General features: G+C 42.2%; 4 protein-coding genes across 4 annotated transcripts; all 4 read left to right on the top strand.

Annotated features, from left to right (window-relative positions):
- Positions 1–841: 841 nt before the first annotated feature.
- Positions 842–4,137, top strand: EAF01_000655 (uncharacterized protein; the record flags this gene model as incomplete). Its single annotated transcript, XM_038908905.1, has 9 exons — positions 842–890; positions 946–1,157; positions 1,205–1,338; positions 1,406–1,641; positions 1,765–1,952; positions 2,104–2,200; positions 2,248–3,648; positions 3,744–3,955; positions 4,034–4,137. 9 exons carry the CDS (start codon positions 842–844, stop codon positions 4,040–4,042), a joined length of 2,538 nt encoding a protein of 845 aa, XP_038775811.1. The 3' UTR covers positions 4,043–4,137.
- Positions 4,138–8,894: 4,757 nt separating this feature from the next.
- On the top strand, positions 8,895–9,350 carry EAF01_000654 (uncharacterized protein; the record flags this gene model as incomplete). Its single annotated transcript, XM_038908904.1, has 1 exon — positions 8,895–9,350. The coding sequence occupies one exon, from the start codon at positions 8,895–8,897 to the stop codon at positions 9,348–9,350; it is 456 nt and encodes a 151-aa protein (XP_038775810.1).
- A 182-nt stretch (positions 9,351–9,532) lies between these two features.
- EAF01_000653 (uncharacterized protein) lies at positions 9,533–10,291 on the top strand (the record flags this gene model as incomplete). Its single annotated transcript, XM_038908903.1, has 1 exon — positions 9,533–10,291. One exon carries the CDS (start codon positions 9,533–9,535, stop codon positions 10,289–10,291), a length of 759 nt encoding a protein of 252 aa, XP_038775809.1.
- Positions 10,292–15,622: 5,331 nt separating this feature from the next.
- On the top strand, positions 15,623–18,898 carry EAF01_000652 (uncharacterized protein; the record flags this gene model as incomplete). The annotated part of the gene is made up of 4 exons (XM_038908902.1): positions 15,623–15,647; positions 15,945–16,747; positions 16,835–17,176; positions 17,231–18,898. The coding sequence occupies 4 exons, from the start codon at positions 15,623–15,625 to the stop codon at positions 18,896–18,898; spliced, it is 2,838 nt and encodes a 945-aa protein (XP_038775808.1).
- Positions 18,899–19,841: the final 943 nt, after the last annotated feature.

Raw genomic sequence — 19,841 nt, 5'->3', positions numbered from 1 at the left:
GGGCTAGCGGAGCGTCATTCCAATTGTTTGATTCTCTTCTATTTTTATATATATATATATATATATATATACATATTCTGCACAGTGCCTTATTCCCATGGATGCTCATTTGAAGTCTCATCTAGACGGTAAATCTGCACATTGCCATGATAGATATCTCATATGTGTGTGCCTCTGGGACCATTTACTTGGGATGATCTGAGTGCTACAAAATGTGATGGTTGTTTCATGCCCCAGTATTCGGCAACATGCAGTGTACCATACGGATAATTGGCTACTTTCTTGGCACGTTCATCTACTGCAATCCTTCTCTTCACTCGTGGCAATGGGGTTGACATTCCCTTGCAAATATCACAACTTATAAGATGTCAAGCCTCCTTCCCCACAGTTTTGCCGGCAGAGTACCTCGTGGTCATCTCAAAAGTATGTGATGAACAGGATGAATACCGGCAGAAAGTCTGTACGCTGCCGACTTATATCAAAATATATTGGGATTTAATGAAAATTCCATCCTTCATGTATCACGTTCTCCGGGAAGACCATCCGTATAATTTACAATAGGGAGAACTATTGCTCAAACGACCAAACGGATGATGGTCTGCCTATCCTCAAAACCTGGAGAAATCTTGGCTCCTTCCTTTTCTTCTCCAAAAATGCATACTCCTCTATTTTCCGCCGAATGGATTGGTTTAATTCATCCGTCACTTATCACGGCATTTTTGATGGCAATGCGCTTCTTGAACCTGTATATAGGTGGGATCGTCTGCCTATGTTATAATGCCTTCTCTGAGATCTCTCCCTATGTACATTTCCCGTAAAGTTTTGTGAAAAAGGTACCAATATGCGGCTCTCGGGTTTACTCTATGGCATTATCGCCATTGCTTCTTATGGTTCGTTGGATTCCCAAAAGTACAACACTCGCATACACATTCTAACAATTTCTAGCTGTTCGTGAGGTATCAAGTCAAGATTTCGCGGCGCATGGTTATTATACCGAGCCAAATACTGGCATTACATTCTATACCAGCACCGAAGTCAATGGCACGATCGTGGGTGATGGAGAGTTCTCTTTGGTTTCACAAGGGGGTTACACCTTTGGAATGGCATTGCCACCCAGCGCATTGACTACAGACTCCTATGATTACATTGGCTTGATTGTGAGTTCCATTCGTTGCTCCAGTGGTCCAACAGCTAATGAATTAAGATTGGATCACTTCCAAATGGTACAGGATGGAGTGGTGTTGTTCATGGTCAACAACTCAGTGCTGCAATGCCAGGGCATTTGCTGTTGATCGCTTGGCCTTATAATGGCCAAATAATTACTTCGTTTCGCTATGGGTAAGTCCTTTTCTGTACTTTTACATCCATAGCAGTCGCAGGCAATAAGCTAATAGTTCTCAAATAGTTCTTATGCCACACCCGTACTATACGGCGGATCTGCAAGCGTAACGCAGCTTTACACCTCAATAAATTCTACACACTGGGTTCTTGTTTACAAATGTACAAATTGCTTCAAGTTCGATGATCCAACTCAAACAGCATACAATGTTAGCACATCGGCAGGTGGCTTCGAGTACGGATGGGCTCAAAACATTGGCGCTCCAGATAACCCTTCCGATCCTGCTAATGCGGTTCTATATCGTAAGAATTTTGTTTCATCGGACATCTTTTGGATTCATTAACCATAAGTGTGTGCATTTCTGGCACATAAAATACAGTTCCTTTTGAGAGCTACTTTCGCTATACACTTACTAATAGTTGCAGAGCATAACAATGGCATGGGCGAGTTTTCCATCAAGGTGGCTTCTGCAACCCAGTCATCCTATTCAAACTGGGCTACGATGACCGCCACCATCACAGCAACCACCGGCACAGCCACTGCGACGGCCACTTATTCTACATCACCGATGCCGACTTCTACATCGTATGATTATATTGTCGTTGGCGGAGGGGTACGTATAGTTTCTTTTTCCAGTACTTTTTTGTCATTGAAGGAAGAAATCATAAGACCTGGTTTTCTTATGAGCTCTTGGACTACCTCTTATGCCATCCTTTTATTTACGCGAATATCTGAAATGTGCATACTGAAATTATTTGCTCTAGGCTGGAGGAGTACCGATGGCAGATAAACTTGCGCAAAGTGGAAAGTCCGTGCTCTTGATCGAAAAGGGGGTCGCTTCTTCAGCTAGATGGGGTGGGAGTAAGTACTGGAATAATCCCAAGATTTTAGCCGCTAATAATGCTTAGCAATTCGACCTGAAAGTGGTTGGCTTTCTGGAAGTAATCTTACATGGTTTGATATTCCGGGAGAATGCAATAGGATCTGGCACGGCGGAAGTGTTGGCGTCGCCTGTGAGGATATCGATCAAATGGCTGGGTGCGTTTTAGGTGGAGGTACTGCCGTCAATGCAGGATTATGGTGGAATCCAGATCCATCAGATTGGGATTACAACTTTCCGCCTGGATGGCAATCAAAAGATGTAGCAGCCGCCACCTCGAGAGTCTTCAGCACGATTCCCGGCACGGATCACCCTTCAATGGATGGCAAATTATATCTTCAGTCGGGATATAATATTGTCGCAGGTGGTCTCAAGAATGCTGGCTGGACAAATGTTACGGCGAACAGTGTACCGGTCCAGAAGAATCGAACATATGCATATGCACCATACATGTATATCAATGGAGAGCGTGGTGGTCCACTAGCTACCTATCTAGTGGATGCAAGCAAACGCTCAAACTTTCATATGTGGCTCAATACTAGTGTTAAGAGAATTGTTCGTGATGGAGGACATGCAACTGGTATAGAAGTGGAGGCCACAAATAATGGAGGCAGACAAGGAATAGTCAGCCTGACTCCAGTCACAGGTCGAGTCATAATATCAGCCGGTGCTTTCGGTACTCCCAAGCTCCTTTTCAGAAGTGGAATAGGTCCCACAGATCAGCTGAATGTAGTCCTTACCTCCACCGATGGACCGACAATGATTAACTCCAGCTACTGGTACAACCTGCCAGTCGGTTATAACCTCGACGATCATCTCAATACCGATACACAAATCTCACATCCGAATATCTCCTATTATGATTGGGTTGCAGCATGGAATACGCCCATAAGTGCAGACGCTACCTCCTACCTAACCAAACGCACCGGTCCTCTCGCTCAAGCAGCTCCTGACATTGGCCCCATATTCTGGGATCAAGTAACTCCCGGCGACGGCATTCCCCGCGCTATTCAATGGACTGCCCGCGTCGAAGGTGACGTTCCCACCGCTATGACTCTCTCCTCTTATCTTGGTCGTGGCCAGGTTGGTCCACGAGGACGCACCACAATCAGCAAGGGCCTCACAATGTCCGTCTCTACCATGCCCTGGGGCAATACACATGACCTCGCAGCAGTAGCCACAGCCATTGATCATCTAGTCGCAGCACTTTCAACAGTCACAAATCTCACTTTTATTTATCCGAAACCGGGAATGACGGGCGCACAGTACGTAGCGAGTATACCGCTTACATATGCGAATATCGGAGCGAGAAGAGCGAACCATTGGTTAGGAACTGCGAAGATGGGAACGGATTCGGGATTAGCAGGTGGTACTTCTGTGGTTGATCTCAATGCGCTGGTTTATGGCACTGATAATATTCATGTGGTTGGTATGTATCCTATTTCTCGATCTCTTCTATCTTATCAGCAGAGCAGAGCAAATCCCCAACTTTACTCACTAGTGATTACTAACTATTAAATCTAGATGCATCTATCTTCCCAGGCATGCCTTCCACAAATCCCTCCTCTCTCATCGTCATCGCAGCCGAACACGCAAGCCAGAAAATACTCGCATTACCGGCTCTCAAAGCGCTTCCGCGATACGCACAATGCGGAGGTTTGAGTTTTAATTATACGACGGGTGGTTCGTGTGCTGCGCCTTATAAGTGTATGGTTGGGAATTCGTATTATTGGCAGGTGAGTTTAGATTTCGAAGTTCATGCGTCGAATTGTGGGGAATGAGATGAGATGAGTTGATTTACTGACGAAACATAGTGTCTATGAATTCCTGGAAATAGATGAGGATTGCACGGGGAAGACCAGGAGAGATGGTGGGCAGATACGAAGTTCATGGTTTATGTTTACGCTTCTATCTATTCTATTGTATCTACTCATTCTATTGTACATACCTTTCCCATCTAAATTTAAATCTAAATCTTCATCTCCATCTCAACTTTCCCAAATCCCAATTTCCCAATCCCCATTCTTTTATTTATTTCCCCCCTCTTCTCCAGAATTCACTCCCCGCTACTAAACAGGTACCCCATGCAATGTAATGCATGCAAGAATGATAATGACATTCCACCCCATCCAGATCCCATTTAGCCTATGCACCCCAGATCACAATATCCTTATCATCTCCATACCATAACCACATATCACATATACCATATACCATATACCATATACCATATACCATATACCATATACCATATACTACATATCATATATACCCTCCTTCTTGTAGACTCGTACGAGATAAACTCCTGGGATGGATGTGGTGTGATGGATGTGTGTGGTATTTATCAACTCAACTCAACTCAACTCTTGGGAATCGGGATTCCGGACCGTTGGATTGGGGGGCATATTTCCTTTGATTTTTTTGATTTTTGATCTTGTGGAGATGGGAGATTATTTGTTTGTTTGGGGTGGTGTGATATGTTATTCGGGTAGGTTGGAACTTGGGAGGTGGACTTGGGAAGGATGGGAGGGGGGAAAAGGCATTTATTATTTAGTCGGATTTTAGCATAAGAATGAAATAGATTGTGGGGGTTGGATGGGGAGGGGAATTAGAAGGGGGGTGGGAATGTATTTGATGTATATAGAGGGTGGGAATTAGAAGTGAGTGATAGGGATGAGGTGTATTGTTTTATTGTATTGTGTTGTATTGTATTGTATTGTATTGTATTGTATCGTATTATATATAGAGATTTGTAGATATCTTTAGTTAAGTTGGATTTGTAGATTAGGAGAGGTGAGGAGAGGATTTTCTGGGGGTTTATATGAATTAGGTTGGTAGGTGGGTTGGTTGGGGTTTGTGGGGATGGGGAGGGGAAAGGGATAGCGAGGAGGAGAAGGGAGAGTGGAGAGGGAAGGGAAAGGGGGATAGGGGAAGGGGGGTGTTTGTTTGCGGAGTTGTGAATGGGATATAGGATATCAAGAGGGAGAAGGCAAAGGAAAAAAAAAGAGAAACAGGGAAGAAAGAAGGGAAAGGGGGATAAATTGGTGAGAGAGTATAAGAATAGAATGAAATGAATTCAGATTGTGAATGGTGAATTATATGAGAAAAGGAGGTGGATGATTCAGAGAGAAGTGCAAGGTACAACGAATAAGTATGATTGATAGATCTATTAACAATGAGTGTAAACGTATTTTATTGAATGAGTAGTTGTGCCAGAAACTTCAGTAGAGTTTCAAGAATGCAGTCTAGACACATACATACACTAACTATCAATCAAGACTTCTTCACAAAAACCTCGCATCCATCTCATATCTTCAATGTGATAGTGTCTTCGCTCAGTAGGTAGGTAGGTACTGACTGTTGAACTCTAGAGCGCTGGGTGTTTATGCAAGATCTAGATAGTAAATACATTGATACATTATCAAAATTGAGAACTGAGATGAGTGAGGTAGAGAATATCCGTGGTGGAGCGATACCACGATACAGAAAAACTTGGTTATATTGGACTGGGATATACCGGAAACTTGGATAACTTATACTAGACTTTTTTTCCATTTTTTTTAAATTTATATAGGAATATTGGAATTTTGATGAAAATTAGTATACTGAACTAAATTGATTAAATTCCGATATAAATTTTGGTGATCAATTTGACTAAATAAGTTATATTTTGGATGAGTAAACTTAAAAGGTTATTATTATATAATATTTTCTTGAAAATATTAGGGTTTAGAGTTAAAATCAAATATAAATTTTGATTAGAAAGCTTAAACCATTATTTTTTATATCGGAATCTTCTTTATACCGGATTTCATTGATCGAAAATTTCAGTTCAGTATAACCAAGTTCTTCTATAGCAACGGAATAGGCTTTTCTGATATTTAATATTGTTAATAACGTGGTCAGAAATCCATCCATACATTCTGATTCTTCTCACAGTAGTAACAGCATGGTGGTGAAACCTTCCACTGTTCTGTTGATCTTCCTGATACGTGTTTCCTCCATGGGCGTGGCGTCTGATTTGATACATCCGGGTTTGGGAATGGTTGATCGTATGAGATGGGAGAGTGAGTGAGTGTATCCCTTAATCTTCGCTAGAGGAAGAAAAAAAAAGAAAAGAATCTTCTTTCCCTGAGCTAGACATTAGGAAAATTTGGGGTTCATCACTTCATTGTATCTAGGCGATGCGAGGGTTTGATAGAGTAACTGTGATCTGAAAAGTGTCGAAACTACGTACTACATTAACGAATCAAAGCAGATGTATAGTTCGTGGCTTGCTGTGTCAGAGATTTGGAATAGCTATGGTACTCTTGAGATCGAACATCACTATTCGATGGACTAGATGTTATGGCGAACGTTTAATTCAGGAAGAGGTTTGATATTGTTCTTAATACTTCTTGCACATAGTCTCTCGAAGGGATATTGTATATTATATCCCTTCTCAGCCCACTCAATCCTCACTGTACAGAACCCCATCCCAGGATACCCTCGATAGCTAATCCTAATGATACAAAATTCTAGATGTCCTTGAAAAGTCCTTGAATCAAAAGTAGCTAGTCTGAAATCCCATCACATTATGCCGCTACTCATCCCGCCGTCCCATCTTCCTCATAACTTGCTGACAGTCTTCTCGTCGTTCTTCAATTCGCTTGCTATCCGACTCATAATATTCTCTTTATGACATTAACACATGCCATCAGCACTTCCAAGTCAAGAAACCCAGGTAGTCCTAACTTCAACCTCAACCTCAACCTCAACCTCAACCTCAACTTCAATCCCAATTACAAACCCCTACCTCTCAGTTCTCCTCCCCTATTCCAAAACCCCTCCCAACCCCTCCCAACCCCTCCCCAGAATTCCAAAATCTCAAATCCCATTTCCTCCAAACTCCCCAATTCACCTTTCCTCAAACTCTCCCCTTACATCGCCAAACAACCCCTCCCCCCTCTCATTATAAACCCCTACACTCCCCAAATCATCCAATCAACCCACTCAATCCTCACTATACACAAGCACCTACCCCCCGAAAGAAACCCCCCTAATCTCATACCAACAAGTCTCTCAATTCTTACTCATCACTCATCACTCACTCTGTGAGCCTCTGCTTACAAAAACATCCCGGTTTCTTACCCACCTATGTACCCACACATATTGAGACTATAGCATAAACAAGCCACATAAGATAGGGCTAAGATATTCCGCATCTATATACTAGGTAGGTGGGTAACCTTACGAGTAAGCTCCAGCTATTAGCTATTATCAGCGATTATCATGTAAGTTTTGGGGCTTATGAATTTGGAGTAAATAATGAGATAAATGAGATGGGTAAATGTTTTGAGCAACGCAAATGAGAAATCGAGTACTTATCATTCTTACCTAGAGAAGGGCACCAAAAAAGGAAGGGAGAAGGAAAGTGTTGAGGGGAGAATTGTGAATTGGTGAGCTCACTCTCAGTACTAGAGACTATTACCTTAACCCAGCACAATATATACCAAGTACTTGACTACCAACACTCAACCCTCCAGAAATATCCCCCGAGACTCCAAAAACACGTACTGACAATACCATAATACCCAACAACAAAATCCCACTCAAGAATCAAGCCTCGTCTCCCATCCATCCCCATCCCCATCCCCCAAAAAACCCTTTCCTTCCTCCCTCCAATCCCTCAAATAAGCGCCAAAACCCTAAACTTCCTCCTCCCAATCCCTCAAATAAGCGCCAAAACCCTAAACTTCCTCTCCTCCTACCACAATCCCCCCTCATACCTCGAAAAATTAAAATTAAAAGAAAGAAAAAACATCCACAACCACAGCAGTAGGATAACCAATCAACCAAACAATCAAACAACTAAACAAAAACAAATTGTCACCATCCTTTCAATCTCCCAGCGCGCTTATTTTCTCAATCATATACATTTCATTTACGACACCTCAGACCGGGGGAATGGTACGATTATATGACGACCGGCTTCTTGTGCTTCGTCTTGGCGGGTGATGTATTGATGTATTACGGGTTCGTGGGACGAGACGGGACGGGATGGATTGGCGAAGTATAGACGGTGAGATTTTTGGGCATGTAGGGATATTAGGTTCTGAGATGTTCTTGGCAGTAATCGTAGGGTTTGGAAAGGGTAGTGAGGGTGTGTAGTGAGATGTGTGGTAGATCCGGTCTCGAGGGTGATTTTTCAAATAAGCTGACTACTCACTATCTATGAAATCGTTCTAGTTAACTCCACCCCTTATTTATTCAGCCGAACACATTTCTGTAAGAGAATAAAAATCTTACGAGAAGATACACATAATGTCCTTCCTAAGAAATCTGATCATTATCTTATGAGTAAACATTATCCTCAGCTTCTGATGGTAATTCTAATCAGCCAGCCTGCTTTTTGTTCATGGAAACATCTGGCGATCCAAGACAAGAATATTGAAACTGGTATACAGGATGAAGACCTTGAAACGGAAATATATAGACTATCTCGAGACACCTACACTCCCTCCAGCAATCTCCTTCAAAAAACCACAACAATCAAAACCGTCATCACTAGATGACCAGCTTCGAACTAAACATAACAAACAAACGGCTCCCTACCTACACCATCGAAGCAATTGGCTTTCCTATTTCCTATCCCTCTACAAATTAAAAGAACACTTCAAAAAACCATACTCCAAAATGCCCCCTTTAATCCCCTGCGATCCATCACTAGTAATGGCCAACATAGTCAGTGACGAAGCTCTCCAAATCGTATCCCAAATCTCCGCCTTCCAAGCTCCCGTCGATGCCGCCCAAGAAGAACTCAACACCCTTCTAACCGCAAAACGCAGTCTCAAAATGACATGTATAGAACTCATGAATCTCGGCATTGGCACCAGCAAATTCAGCGACTCAATCGAGAAACTAGATTCCCGAATCGAAAGCGCCGCATGCGACTACGCCGAGGAGAAAATTAAATCCGAAGAGAAGATCCAACCGCGTCGCGCACAAATCAGAAGCGTTCATGTGAATATGGAAAGCCCAGTGGATTACGTCAAAACGCAAATTAAACGCATGCCACTGGCTTCCGATTCGTTAAATATGGATTTTTACCAATGGTACAAATTGTCAAGAGTCCAAATCGCTGGCGAGTAATGTATCTGGATACGCATCTGCCACGATGAAATGGCTTGGGAATGATGTCGCGGCGCACATGACTCGAGCTGCTGCACATCAGGTCAGCGATCAAATATCCAAACACAGTATCTCGGGTACTCTTGTGATTTCCGTTTCTTGTACGCATAAGAATGCATCCGTTTGAGCACCGTTCGCGCTCAATGTCGACAAAGCGATTAAAGTCTGGAATCGTTTTTTTTAAAGACGACAAGATTGTCCCGACTAGCACAAGCAATATATTGCAAATTGCTCAACAGGATGAATCCAATTCTCCTGATGCAAAGAAATTCAGCATCATTTCAGGAATTTCGTTTGGATCCAATTTCGTGGGTATGGTGCGTATCTTGAATATTACGAGCACAATGGCCAGTGACAAGATGAACAGCGTGGTGGAATCGCTTCAACAACAAATGGATCTTGCCACGTTCTACGAAGGTTCGGCTGGCGGATTTGGCGCAAACTCGTCTATGGCAGACAACGTCAAAAGTTTGCTCAATTCCCAGAATATAAATTCTCACGTCACGATGATCTGCATAGGTGCCATTCCCTGTATAGTATCCAACGGCGTCAAACTAGGTGTTGAAAAATCTGCCAAATTCGATCCTCAATCAAGTCTTGACGGACTAGCCGCCCTACAATACGCCACTCAAGCTGATCAAGGCACAGTTTCGCAGGCGGCAGAGGCAGCGCGCACAGGTGCCCAAATGATGTCCATGAAAGCCAGCGATGTTAAATCCTCCCTCTCGGCTCTGGTGGAGATAGATGACGGTTCGAATAAGGTTATCGATATTAATTCTACGATGACTGCCCTTGAAGGTAATCTCAAGAAAGCTGCAGAAGGTACTTCAGGTGTTCCGATCAATTACTACTTGAAAGATCTTTCAAAGAGTATGCTTGCAGAAATGTGGGTGGCTAAATAGTATCCTGGGAAATATATGGCTATTTCATATGATGATGTAGCTCCATCATCGGGACCTCCGGGTGCTTCAGCGACAGGAGGAAGCTTCGCTGAACAGACTGCTACTCTAGCGGTGTAGTAGGTTTATAATGATAGGATTTTTAGGTAGTAAAAATTTTGTTTCGGTGTTTCGGCATGAGATCAAAGATATGTGTATTGATTTAAGAACATAGAAGCGATAGAATTAGTTTAGCAATTCAATCCATCATCAAAGAAAATTATCAATGATTATAAGTATTGGTTTCCGTCATTCTTTTTATTTCTATGAATATCCACTCGAGAGCCATCCGTGATATTCTACAAGCCTAAATGACAAGTAATCTGAGTTCTAGAGTAGGAAAAGAAAAATATTTCGAAAGAATTTGGCAACCCTTCCTACATCTACGTTCCACCTTTAAGAATGGGAAGGCTCTCTCTTGATATCTACCTAGTAGTATTGCATTAGTATAGTATAATCAAAGTATCCACTTAGTGTCGATTCTGCTTGTTGATCAATGCTTGGGGAAATAAAAACAAAGTTGAGCTGACGATAAGAAGTGTTGAGAATGAAAGACCGTAATAATTTGCTTTCAGCTTGATTGGATCTGGTGGAATGGGCCCAGGCATGGGTAAGGGCTTGGAAAAAGGGCTTGCTTGATACAATTCTCTTGAGTACGGCTTTGAAAGTTATATCAGAGTGAGTAAAGAAAGGAAGAAAAAAAAGACAGTGTGTAATCGTCTAATTTTATGAACAAATAAGTTCATAATGTCATCTCGTCTGAAGATTTTTGTTGAAAGGTTACTACAGAGATTGACAATACATTACTAGCCGTCAACTAGAAAGCAAGATCGATCCCCTAGTAACTTACCAAGTCATTGATGGAGCTTCTTGAAAGCACAATCAAAAGATCCTTCAACAGCACAGCCTGAGGGAAAAGCTCAAATATCCAAGCAAACAATGCTTTGCTTCAGAAAAACGTCTTTAGTGTACATTCTTGGATGCAGCTTAGTTGATTTGGCAAAGACTCCCATTCAGACTTCAGCCAATTCTTGTTCTGCCCCATTGAGAAAAAAAGGCAACTTGCCTCATTATCAATGTTTCTGACCATAATCCGTAATTCAGAGACACTAATGTAGGTGATAATTAGCATGGTAATGATACGTCATCACTTGCTCAAGTAATGTCAATGAATGGACATGGAATCAATGGAACCATCTCTGCCCTATGATGTGTGGAACTTTTCACAGCTATCTGAAACATTGTGTGGTAATTGCTTGTGGAAAATCATAGTCCATGAAGTAGTATGAGGCTGCTCTGGCACATGATTGATGCTGGGTTATTGCAGGTGCCTACATTCTGGTTCAAGAGCCCGATAGACGGCTGGCTGCATGGACTAGATGGAGAAGTATTGTATGTCCAGATAAGACGAGTTGTACAAGTGATGGGCGATCATCGGAGGGCTGAGAAACAGATGTTGAGAGGGCAGATATTTGTGTGAGCCCTATGGTGGAAGTACAAACACACAAGGTGGGTTCGTTTGATATGTAGTGGATTTTCTGCTTGAGTTCCTACAGCATATAAGCGTGGCCACAGAGAGGAGGATTTGCTGTTGTACCAGCAGACAAAATGAAAAGTAGTAGTGAAAGAAGAGCAAAGAACGAAACGGCTACTTTGAGAGAAACATGGCACTGAAACAATTCTTGATTAAAGCAAGCTGTTGATTCGGTGACCTCCGAAATAGTGTCGAGTAAAACTTTTCTCGGAAGATTTTTTAATCTTGAACAACACAACGTCCGTTCCGTTCCATGGAATACTCGAGACCAGAATGTAGATTATGCACCAATTGATATTGTACAGTATCCGGCGCAAGGCGACATGACTGATGCTAATGAGAGCGGCAAGGATGCATTTATCAATTCAGAAAGAATGTACGAGCCAGACAGTGCAGCCCTCCAAAACCCACATATTGAAATCTTCTGTAATTTTGATGATAGTCAAAATGTGAGACGTCAAACTGCCATGAGACATGGATACATATTAGGAAACGATTGATAACCTTGGGCTGATTGAACGGACAGAAAAATGTCCACACAAATCAAATCAATAGAGAGCTGATAACGCAGGAAAGAGCGAACGAATGAATCCAATCCAACGGACGGCATACATATGGATGATAGCATTCCTAAGAGACGTTGTACAGAAGGAGCGGTGGAAGCTGGACGTTGAGGTGATTTTTAAGAGGCACATTATCGTAATATGGAGGGTGCAGATCCAACCATGCCAAGACATCATTCTGTACCACCTTTCACACCTTCATGGATCATTTTTGGCCCTTTCAGCTGTCATTATAATCGGATGTAATTATGGTGGATCCATTGACGATTTATGGAAAGGCTCCATTAATAAATGGATTTCATTGGTTTTGGACTATTAAAAAATGATAATTAAAGTTAGAACTAATTAACTAATTAACTAATTGTCTAATTGTCTAATTGTCAAATTAAGCACGCTCGACGCTTGACGCACGGTAATTAAAACGACCTAATCTACTGTGCCTAGGTGTTAAACATCTATCTATGTGATAACCTGTCACCGAATCTAATCTTCTCGCCTTGTCATCACTCTCATCAGCAATGACCTACCTGGGTAGGTAGAGGAAAGCTCATACCCAAGTCAAGCGTACCAGGTATCTTGAGACAAATCAATAGTAGGTAGTCCGAGCTACAATTTGTGTATAGATATGGATGGTATATGGTATGGGGTTGGCGGAGAATGATCCGCGAGGCAAGGGATACAAAGAGAGGATGCACTCAACTCCAGTCTCACTATGTGATCAGTGACCGGCAAACATCCCTCCCAACGAAGTCATCTCTTCCTTATATACCTATAGGGACTAAAAATACTCTCAATCGTATTGATAGAAAAAGCTTGAATCAGGGAAATGGCGACGAAACAATAGTTGATCGGAGCACCATGAAATTTAAGGTTTTATGCCGATTCTAATCTGATGCTGACGCTGACGCTGGTGCTGATGCTGATGCTGATGCTAATGATATATTGCCGTCTCGACTCCCAAATGAAGAAGTCACGATGATATGGGATCCTTCCTTTTATCGACCAGAAGAACTGCAAGGTAAACAAAAACCAAGTCTTTGCATTCATATAGCCTAGTATTCTCGGCGTTATTCATGAAATGCATGCAGAAAGAAAGAAGTCTTACTTGCTCGAAAGTTCTTAATCATCCATCGTATGCATATCGCTCTTGTGCTCGTTTGCTTCTTCCCTTCATCAACTTTTCATCAACTCTTCGTACCATCGAAATTCTAGACTTTTCTACTTTCACACCTTTGTTTCAATATCCAGAATTTCTCCATTTACATTGAATCCCATCAAGAAGAACATCATCGCTGTACTCGATACTTTAATACTTCGAGACTTTGACGTTCAATTCAACTCCATATCCATCGCTTCATAAAATTCCCTTCGAATCCACTTATGAGTACTTGTACCATCTTGTATGCACAACATTTCCATAACCCCACGTTACTCAGAATCACCCCTCAGAGTTCTTCCCACATTACACTGCTGGTACTAAATACATTATGCAGCAATAAATAGCAGCCGGCAAACTCTCTAAGAACCCAAGTAGCACTGCAGTCAGATTCTCGAGTTAGGAAACAAACGGCGTTACATAAGATTTGACTCTTTGAACTTCCAAATAAGCATCATATTGTTCCATTTTGCTTATTCCAAGATAAGGATTAGGGACTCGCATTTCCCCTGCACCCAACTCAGCAACATTGGAATAGGATCTGGTCGACATTTGATTTCCATCTCTTGTCTAGATACTTGAAGCATCACGATTCACGATTCTTACTCGGAGCCTTATCAGAGCTGTTGGAGCCCTTTTCCATTTCCTAAACCGATATTGGGGAGATATAAACCTTCATTCTTTACAGGCAATTGTATCAATTAGTTGGATTGAGTTGGCTGGTGGTCCAAGAAATCTGGCGTATCTAAAAGTCTTTGCTCTCTTCCTCATAGGGTGACTGAGGGAGGTTGTAAATCGGAATTTGAAACTTCAACACAATCAACTGGATCGATTGGGTGCTTTATTAAGTGAAGGTTGAATCATTCGTTAACACAATTGTTAACAAAATTGTCAACAAGCTCGGCCTTGAAGATTCTCCGAGCCGAGTTGTTCTCCTACTCTTCAGACGAGAACACTAGTACAGCAACCCTGCTTGTTGTTTGCTTCAACTTGAAGATTTCACAAAAAAACATCTCGCAAAGAAACTATGGTATGAAAGATCGTTGATAACGTATTCTTTGGGATTCTACGTCCACTCGCAGTAAGTATTTCTTGAAGTGTTCATACTCCTCCCTACCATACAAATGAGTTTGGATATCCCACCGTCTTGATTATTATCCCTTCTATGAATTGTTCGAGGAATAGCCAAAGGAGCGTTCCCGTGATTCCATTTTTCTGTCCCTGGGCAATAACATCCTATTAGAAAATGTCCAAAGTTGTTGCTAATGTAGTTTTAGACTTTTGTTCCTTATTAACTCGGTCACCAAACCTTTCAACCAGCTCGCACCATCAGTAATTCACTGTTGAGGAGCTGATCTTGGCAAACAGAAAATTGAGTAAAAGGTAAGCCATCCATCAAATATTCCAATAGGGACATTCCGAGATTCACTTTCTCTCCCTGCTATCCACCTTAGCGTCGAACTCCTCCCCTTTAAGAATTTGAATTTTCTCAATTTCAGACTTCGATCTTCCTCTCTTCAACTCACAAATATTTTACAACTTATAAGAATCGATTGTTAATTCGATCAGAACTTCAGCAATAGCATGGAATGATTCTATAAGTTCATGTATTACAATATTACACCATAATTTTGTACCATTCTTTCAAAGTTGTCAAGTCAAAGCTGATCAAGCGTCCCTCAAGTTGCGCCTTGTTTTCAGAAGTTAAGACTGTGAGTTACATTCTATTATAACTGTAGTAATCCTTCTAGAAGATAACAAGCTTGAATGAGAAGTATTCTTGATACTAATATCTTTGATTTACTTTGGCAGACCTACTACAATCTACGACCCTCAACACAGTCAAGTTACCAAAAATCCCAAAAATTTCCTACAAACTCCTACCAAAACAATAGAATCTAGAAACACTGTGAGTCTGCATACTAAATGGAACATGCTCTTACCCCTCCGTGTCTGCAGCATATCTGTTGTCACTTGACAAGATAGCTAACACTCTGCTGATTCACCACTCGTAGCAAAAGTTACTTTGAAAATCTGCCATGATGTTAGGAGTTGGACCAATGACATGTAAGTTTGTTTTCTCATAATATTATGTTTCTATAGTCACTTGATATCTGGCTCTGCTTGGCGCCTAGTCACAATGTTGCTTCTCTTTTCACAATTTCGGTCACAATTCCCTGAGCACCACAATACCCTCAAATTACATCCTCTCAAGTTCCATCCTCGAGCAAAACCTCACCATGAAACTGTCAATCTTCTCTTATCAAAATCATTTGATTTTTCTCACTTTCTCATTCTCTCACTGGTCTCCGATATTATTCCCTAAAAGCATTCCCTGAGGTGTTCAAATTTTAACTCCAGCAGACCAAGCAACACCAAAACCAAAGAAGCAGAAGTCTCATGCAAGAGGTGCAACAATACCAGGGGCTTCAACACAAGGTTCTATACCTACCCCGTCGACACCCGGCTCCTCATCAAGTGTATTCAGTGGATATGTCAATGCACAAGTTCACCATCCTTCTCAGACTCCTCCACAAGTATCGACCCCATCATTGCAAACAACAGGCTCATTTGACAGTAGCAACTTCCAGACTGGCCTCAGCGATATTTCCACCAGTACAAAGAAATCTGGTGGTTTCTTTCGTCTTTTTAAAAAAGACTCAAGATCTGATGGTACAAGAAGTATTGAGGATCTTCCCAGTCGAGGAAAGGCCTTGTATAGTCGCAGTGAAGATCGTTCTCCACCACCAGAGTCTACCGAGCCAATCGATCCAATTGATGCAATGGGTGTCTTGCCAACACCAGATTTTATTCGTCCTCTGCCAGGTCAAAAACTCATTCCTCGTAGAGAGCCGAATGCACTTTATAAAGTGACATCGAGCCCACTTGCAAATACACAAATTGGAAGAGCCAGGGCTAGGGCTGCAGCTAGATTGACTGAGTCTATTTCTGAGGTATCAGAGTCTGATTGGCAAACTACTAATGCTGGCGATGAGGAGGAGTCAGCGATAGCTGATTCATCGTCGTTCTACGACGAAACTTCTCGTGACTTCAATGTGATGAACAACCTTGAAGAGCAATATGAATATGTTGCCATAGCATCAGCACCGACTGGTGATGCTGCTGCTATTGCTGAATGGATCAACTACATCAAGTCATACTCTAACGTAAGTAATCACTTTCACTTACCTGGCTTGTTAATCATTGAGGGCTGCACTTCAAACCTTATTTGGATTGAGCTAACCTATTTTTAGGGTTCTTTCAATATCTCAAAGCCTCCAGCTCCACCCCCACGTAACGCCAAATTTGATTTTCTGCCAGCCATATATCCACATGACGAAGAAATGAGAATTGCAAAGCACTATGTCATAAATGTGCCCTGGACTCCGGAGTTAGGTGGAAAGACTATTGCTCTGATGGAAGCGGCAGCAAAACGATTTCGCCTCAACAATGCTTCTGTCAGTATTTTTGATGAACGTCATGAGATATTGAAAGTCGAAGTTGGCTACAATCTCATGATGCTGGAGCGCACCACAAGCATTTCAGCCCATGCTCTCTATTCAGAGGATGTCTTCGTCATCTTGGACACACATCAGGTTTGCTCCTCTGCTTGCTGTTACACATAAACCCCAAGGCTAACAATGGTTTAGGATTGGCGTTTTGCGAGAAGTCCATGGGTTACTGGTCCACCTCACATCCGATTTTTTGCCGGAGCACCTTTAATCTCGGATTCTGGTGAAATCATTGGGGTATTTTCGATTTTCAGCAAAACCCCTAGAAGTGAGTTTGCTCGAGGGGACCGAAGAGAGCTAGCTGAATTTGCAGCTCTTTCTGTCAAGGATATATGTCTACATAGTGAACGTATGGCTGACCCAGATTTGCGTCGTTCTCCCGTTGCATCATCAAGGAGGGACACAAAGATTAATTTGCTTCCAAATCCACTTCAACTCCAGAAGCAACTGTCTCCTCTGATCACTCAGCCTGCTTACTTTCCTACGGGTCTTGAGTTTCAAAAACCAAATCCTTTGGCGAAGCAGATAGATTCTTTAAGAGAGGGTGAGGATGTTTCTGGTAATGTCTCTTGTGAATCCTCAATTCGTGATTCTGAAATACTTTATATGGCCGCTCCAGGACATTACCGAAGCATTTCTGCCGAGTCCGCATTTCCTACTCAGACTTCGCCAGAGGCTCTCGGCCAGTATCTGACCCCTACCCGACCCCAGAATTTCCCAGGTCCGGAGGTCCCTGAAAGCCGTCCTTATTCAACAAGCGATCTAACATCAATGGATTTGCCCCGAAACAACACGCCAAATGATACTTTGAATGACACTTCAAATGATACTTTCTATTCCGAAGACAGTTACAGCCACCAGTTTGATCTTGAAGGACCAGCAACTCCCAAACAACCGAAGTTCGTCTTCCCAAATACAATCTATCGTAACCTTGGTCCATCAACCAGCGGAATCTCCTTGAATAATAGCTTTGGTCGGTTGTATATGGAAGGTGATAGCATGGTAGGAAGTTCTTATCAACAGGAGCCTTCGGAACCGGAGGTTGCAACGCCAAGTACCTTGCTCTCCAGACCATTCTCATCGTTGAGTTCAACTTCAATTGGAACCACTCTTTCCAGCAGGATTGGTGGACCTAATCAAGGCGATGAGGTTGCTCCTCCCAACGCTCCTTGGTCAAATATGGCAGAAGCAGCTTTCTCATGCTCTTTCAGTGGCAGACAATTTGGTTTTGATCAAGTATATGCTGTTCAAGTCGATTGTCCGTACCCTGGTATATCGGATAGAGACCTCTTGGGACCGAATGGTCTCAAATTGAAAATCTTGGCATCTTATGGTCTACCTTATGGCTATGAGTCTGAGCTTAACAATAATTTGTCTTTGAAGGCAGCTTTCTTGAAAGGCTTGCGCACCAATGAGTTGCGCTATACCTGGACTCAAAGCGAGACACCACAAACTCAAGAAGAGGAAGCTCAGTTAAAGTTCGGCATTTTAATGCGGCTTTGCCCCGTCCACCAGACAAGATCGCGTGACCATGGTATTGTGTACGCCATGTTTAGGAAGGCGAATTCGTCGTCACATAACAACCTTCAGCCGACTGAGGTGGACACACATGGATTAGACCGTGCAGCAACTTCAATGACGGTGCTCCTCTTTAATCTTGATATTACAGATGTTGAAACCCAATTGCTTGCAAAGGAGAAGGCGCCAAGAGAGGGTACTCCAACAATCATTGGTGCTACTGAAGTTGGACAAATCTACTATAGCAGACGCTCAACTTCAAATTACAGCAAGCATTCCTCTTTTTGATCTGGTTAACCTTTTGAGAAACACTTCCGGCAATAAAAGAAACTTGTGTACATTGGATCTGATCTTCATTGATTGGCCACTCGGTGTTTACAATGTTCAAAGCATTGTTGGTTCACTTTCTCAGCCGGTTTTACGATGAAAAGTTGCTCACGTTTCGACTTCACATTTTTCAAATGGACATCACATATACGGTCTTTATTGCAAATGCATACAGTTTCTTTTACTAATTTCCTTTGTTAAAAAGGCTGCTATTGAGTTATGAGGATCCACGACGGCGTTGTTGTTTTTTCCATGGAAGGATAGGCAATTCTGAGGAAAAGGACATATTGATGATTTGATTAGCAACCAAATCGAATCTTACGACCTCGGAACAAAGTCAACTCTCAGTAGAGTGAAGATGAAAGGGTAGATATGATCCGAAAAGATACCAAGGTCGGCGTTGTGGGAAGCGAATGAAGGAGTGGATGGGAATTTAAATATGGTACCTATGGCAGGCTTCTAGGCAAATAATGTGGCGGTAATTACAGGTATGGAGGAACTTGACAAAAAGCAGCTACAAAGGTCTCGAAAATGGTTGGCAATCTCTGTAGAGGATTCCAGATTTGCTGATCTCTTTACTTTATTTTACATCTCCATTGCTTGCTATGGATTGATGCATGCATGAAATCTCGCAATCGGATCGCTCGTCTGCTCTTGTCGCTTACTGCGCATGTTCTTCGTGTTGAAGCTGATGAATGGCAGTCATTGGTAGATGTGCGTTGCATGTGGTTGGGCATGACATGCTGATGCTGGATGAGAGAGCGATTTGCCAGTTATTAGGTAGATAAAAGAGAATTGCGGAAATAAAAAGTTGATTTATCTAAAATGAATGCATGCATCAATGAATGGATGACTGGGAACTTCGATATTCTGTGCTACATGTACTGTAGAATGAGATTTGTAC

Source organism: Botrytis porri (genome assembly GCF_014898465.1).
Source record: "Botrytis porri strain MUCL 3234 chromosome Unknown BPOR_001, whole genome shotgun sequence".
Lineage (NCBI taxonomy): Eukaryota > Fungi > Ascomycota > Leotiomycetes > Helotiales > Sclerotiniaceae > Botrytis > Botrytis porri.
The sequence above is the reverse complement of the archived record's forward strand: the minus strand, read 5'-3'. Positions and strand labels throughout refer to the sequence as shown.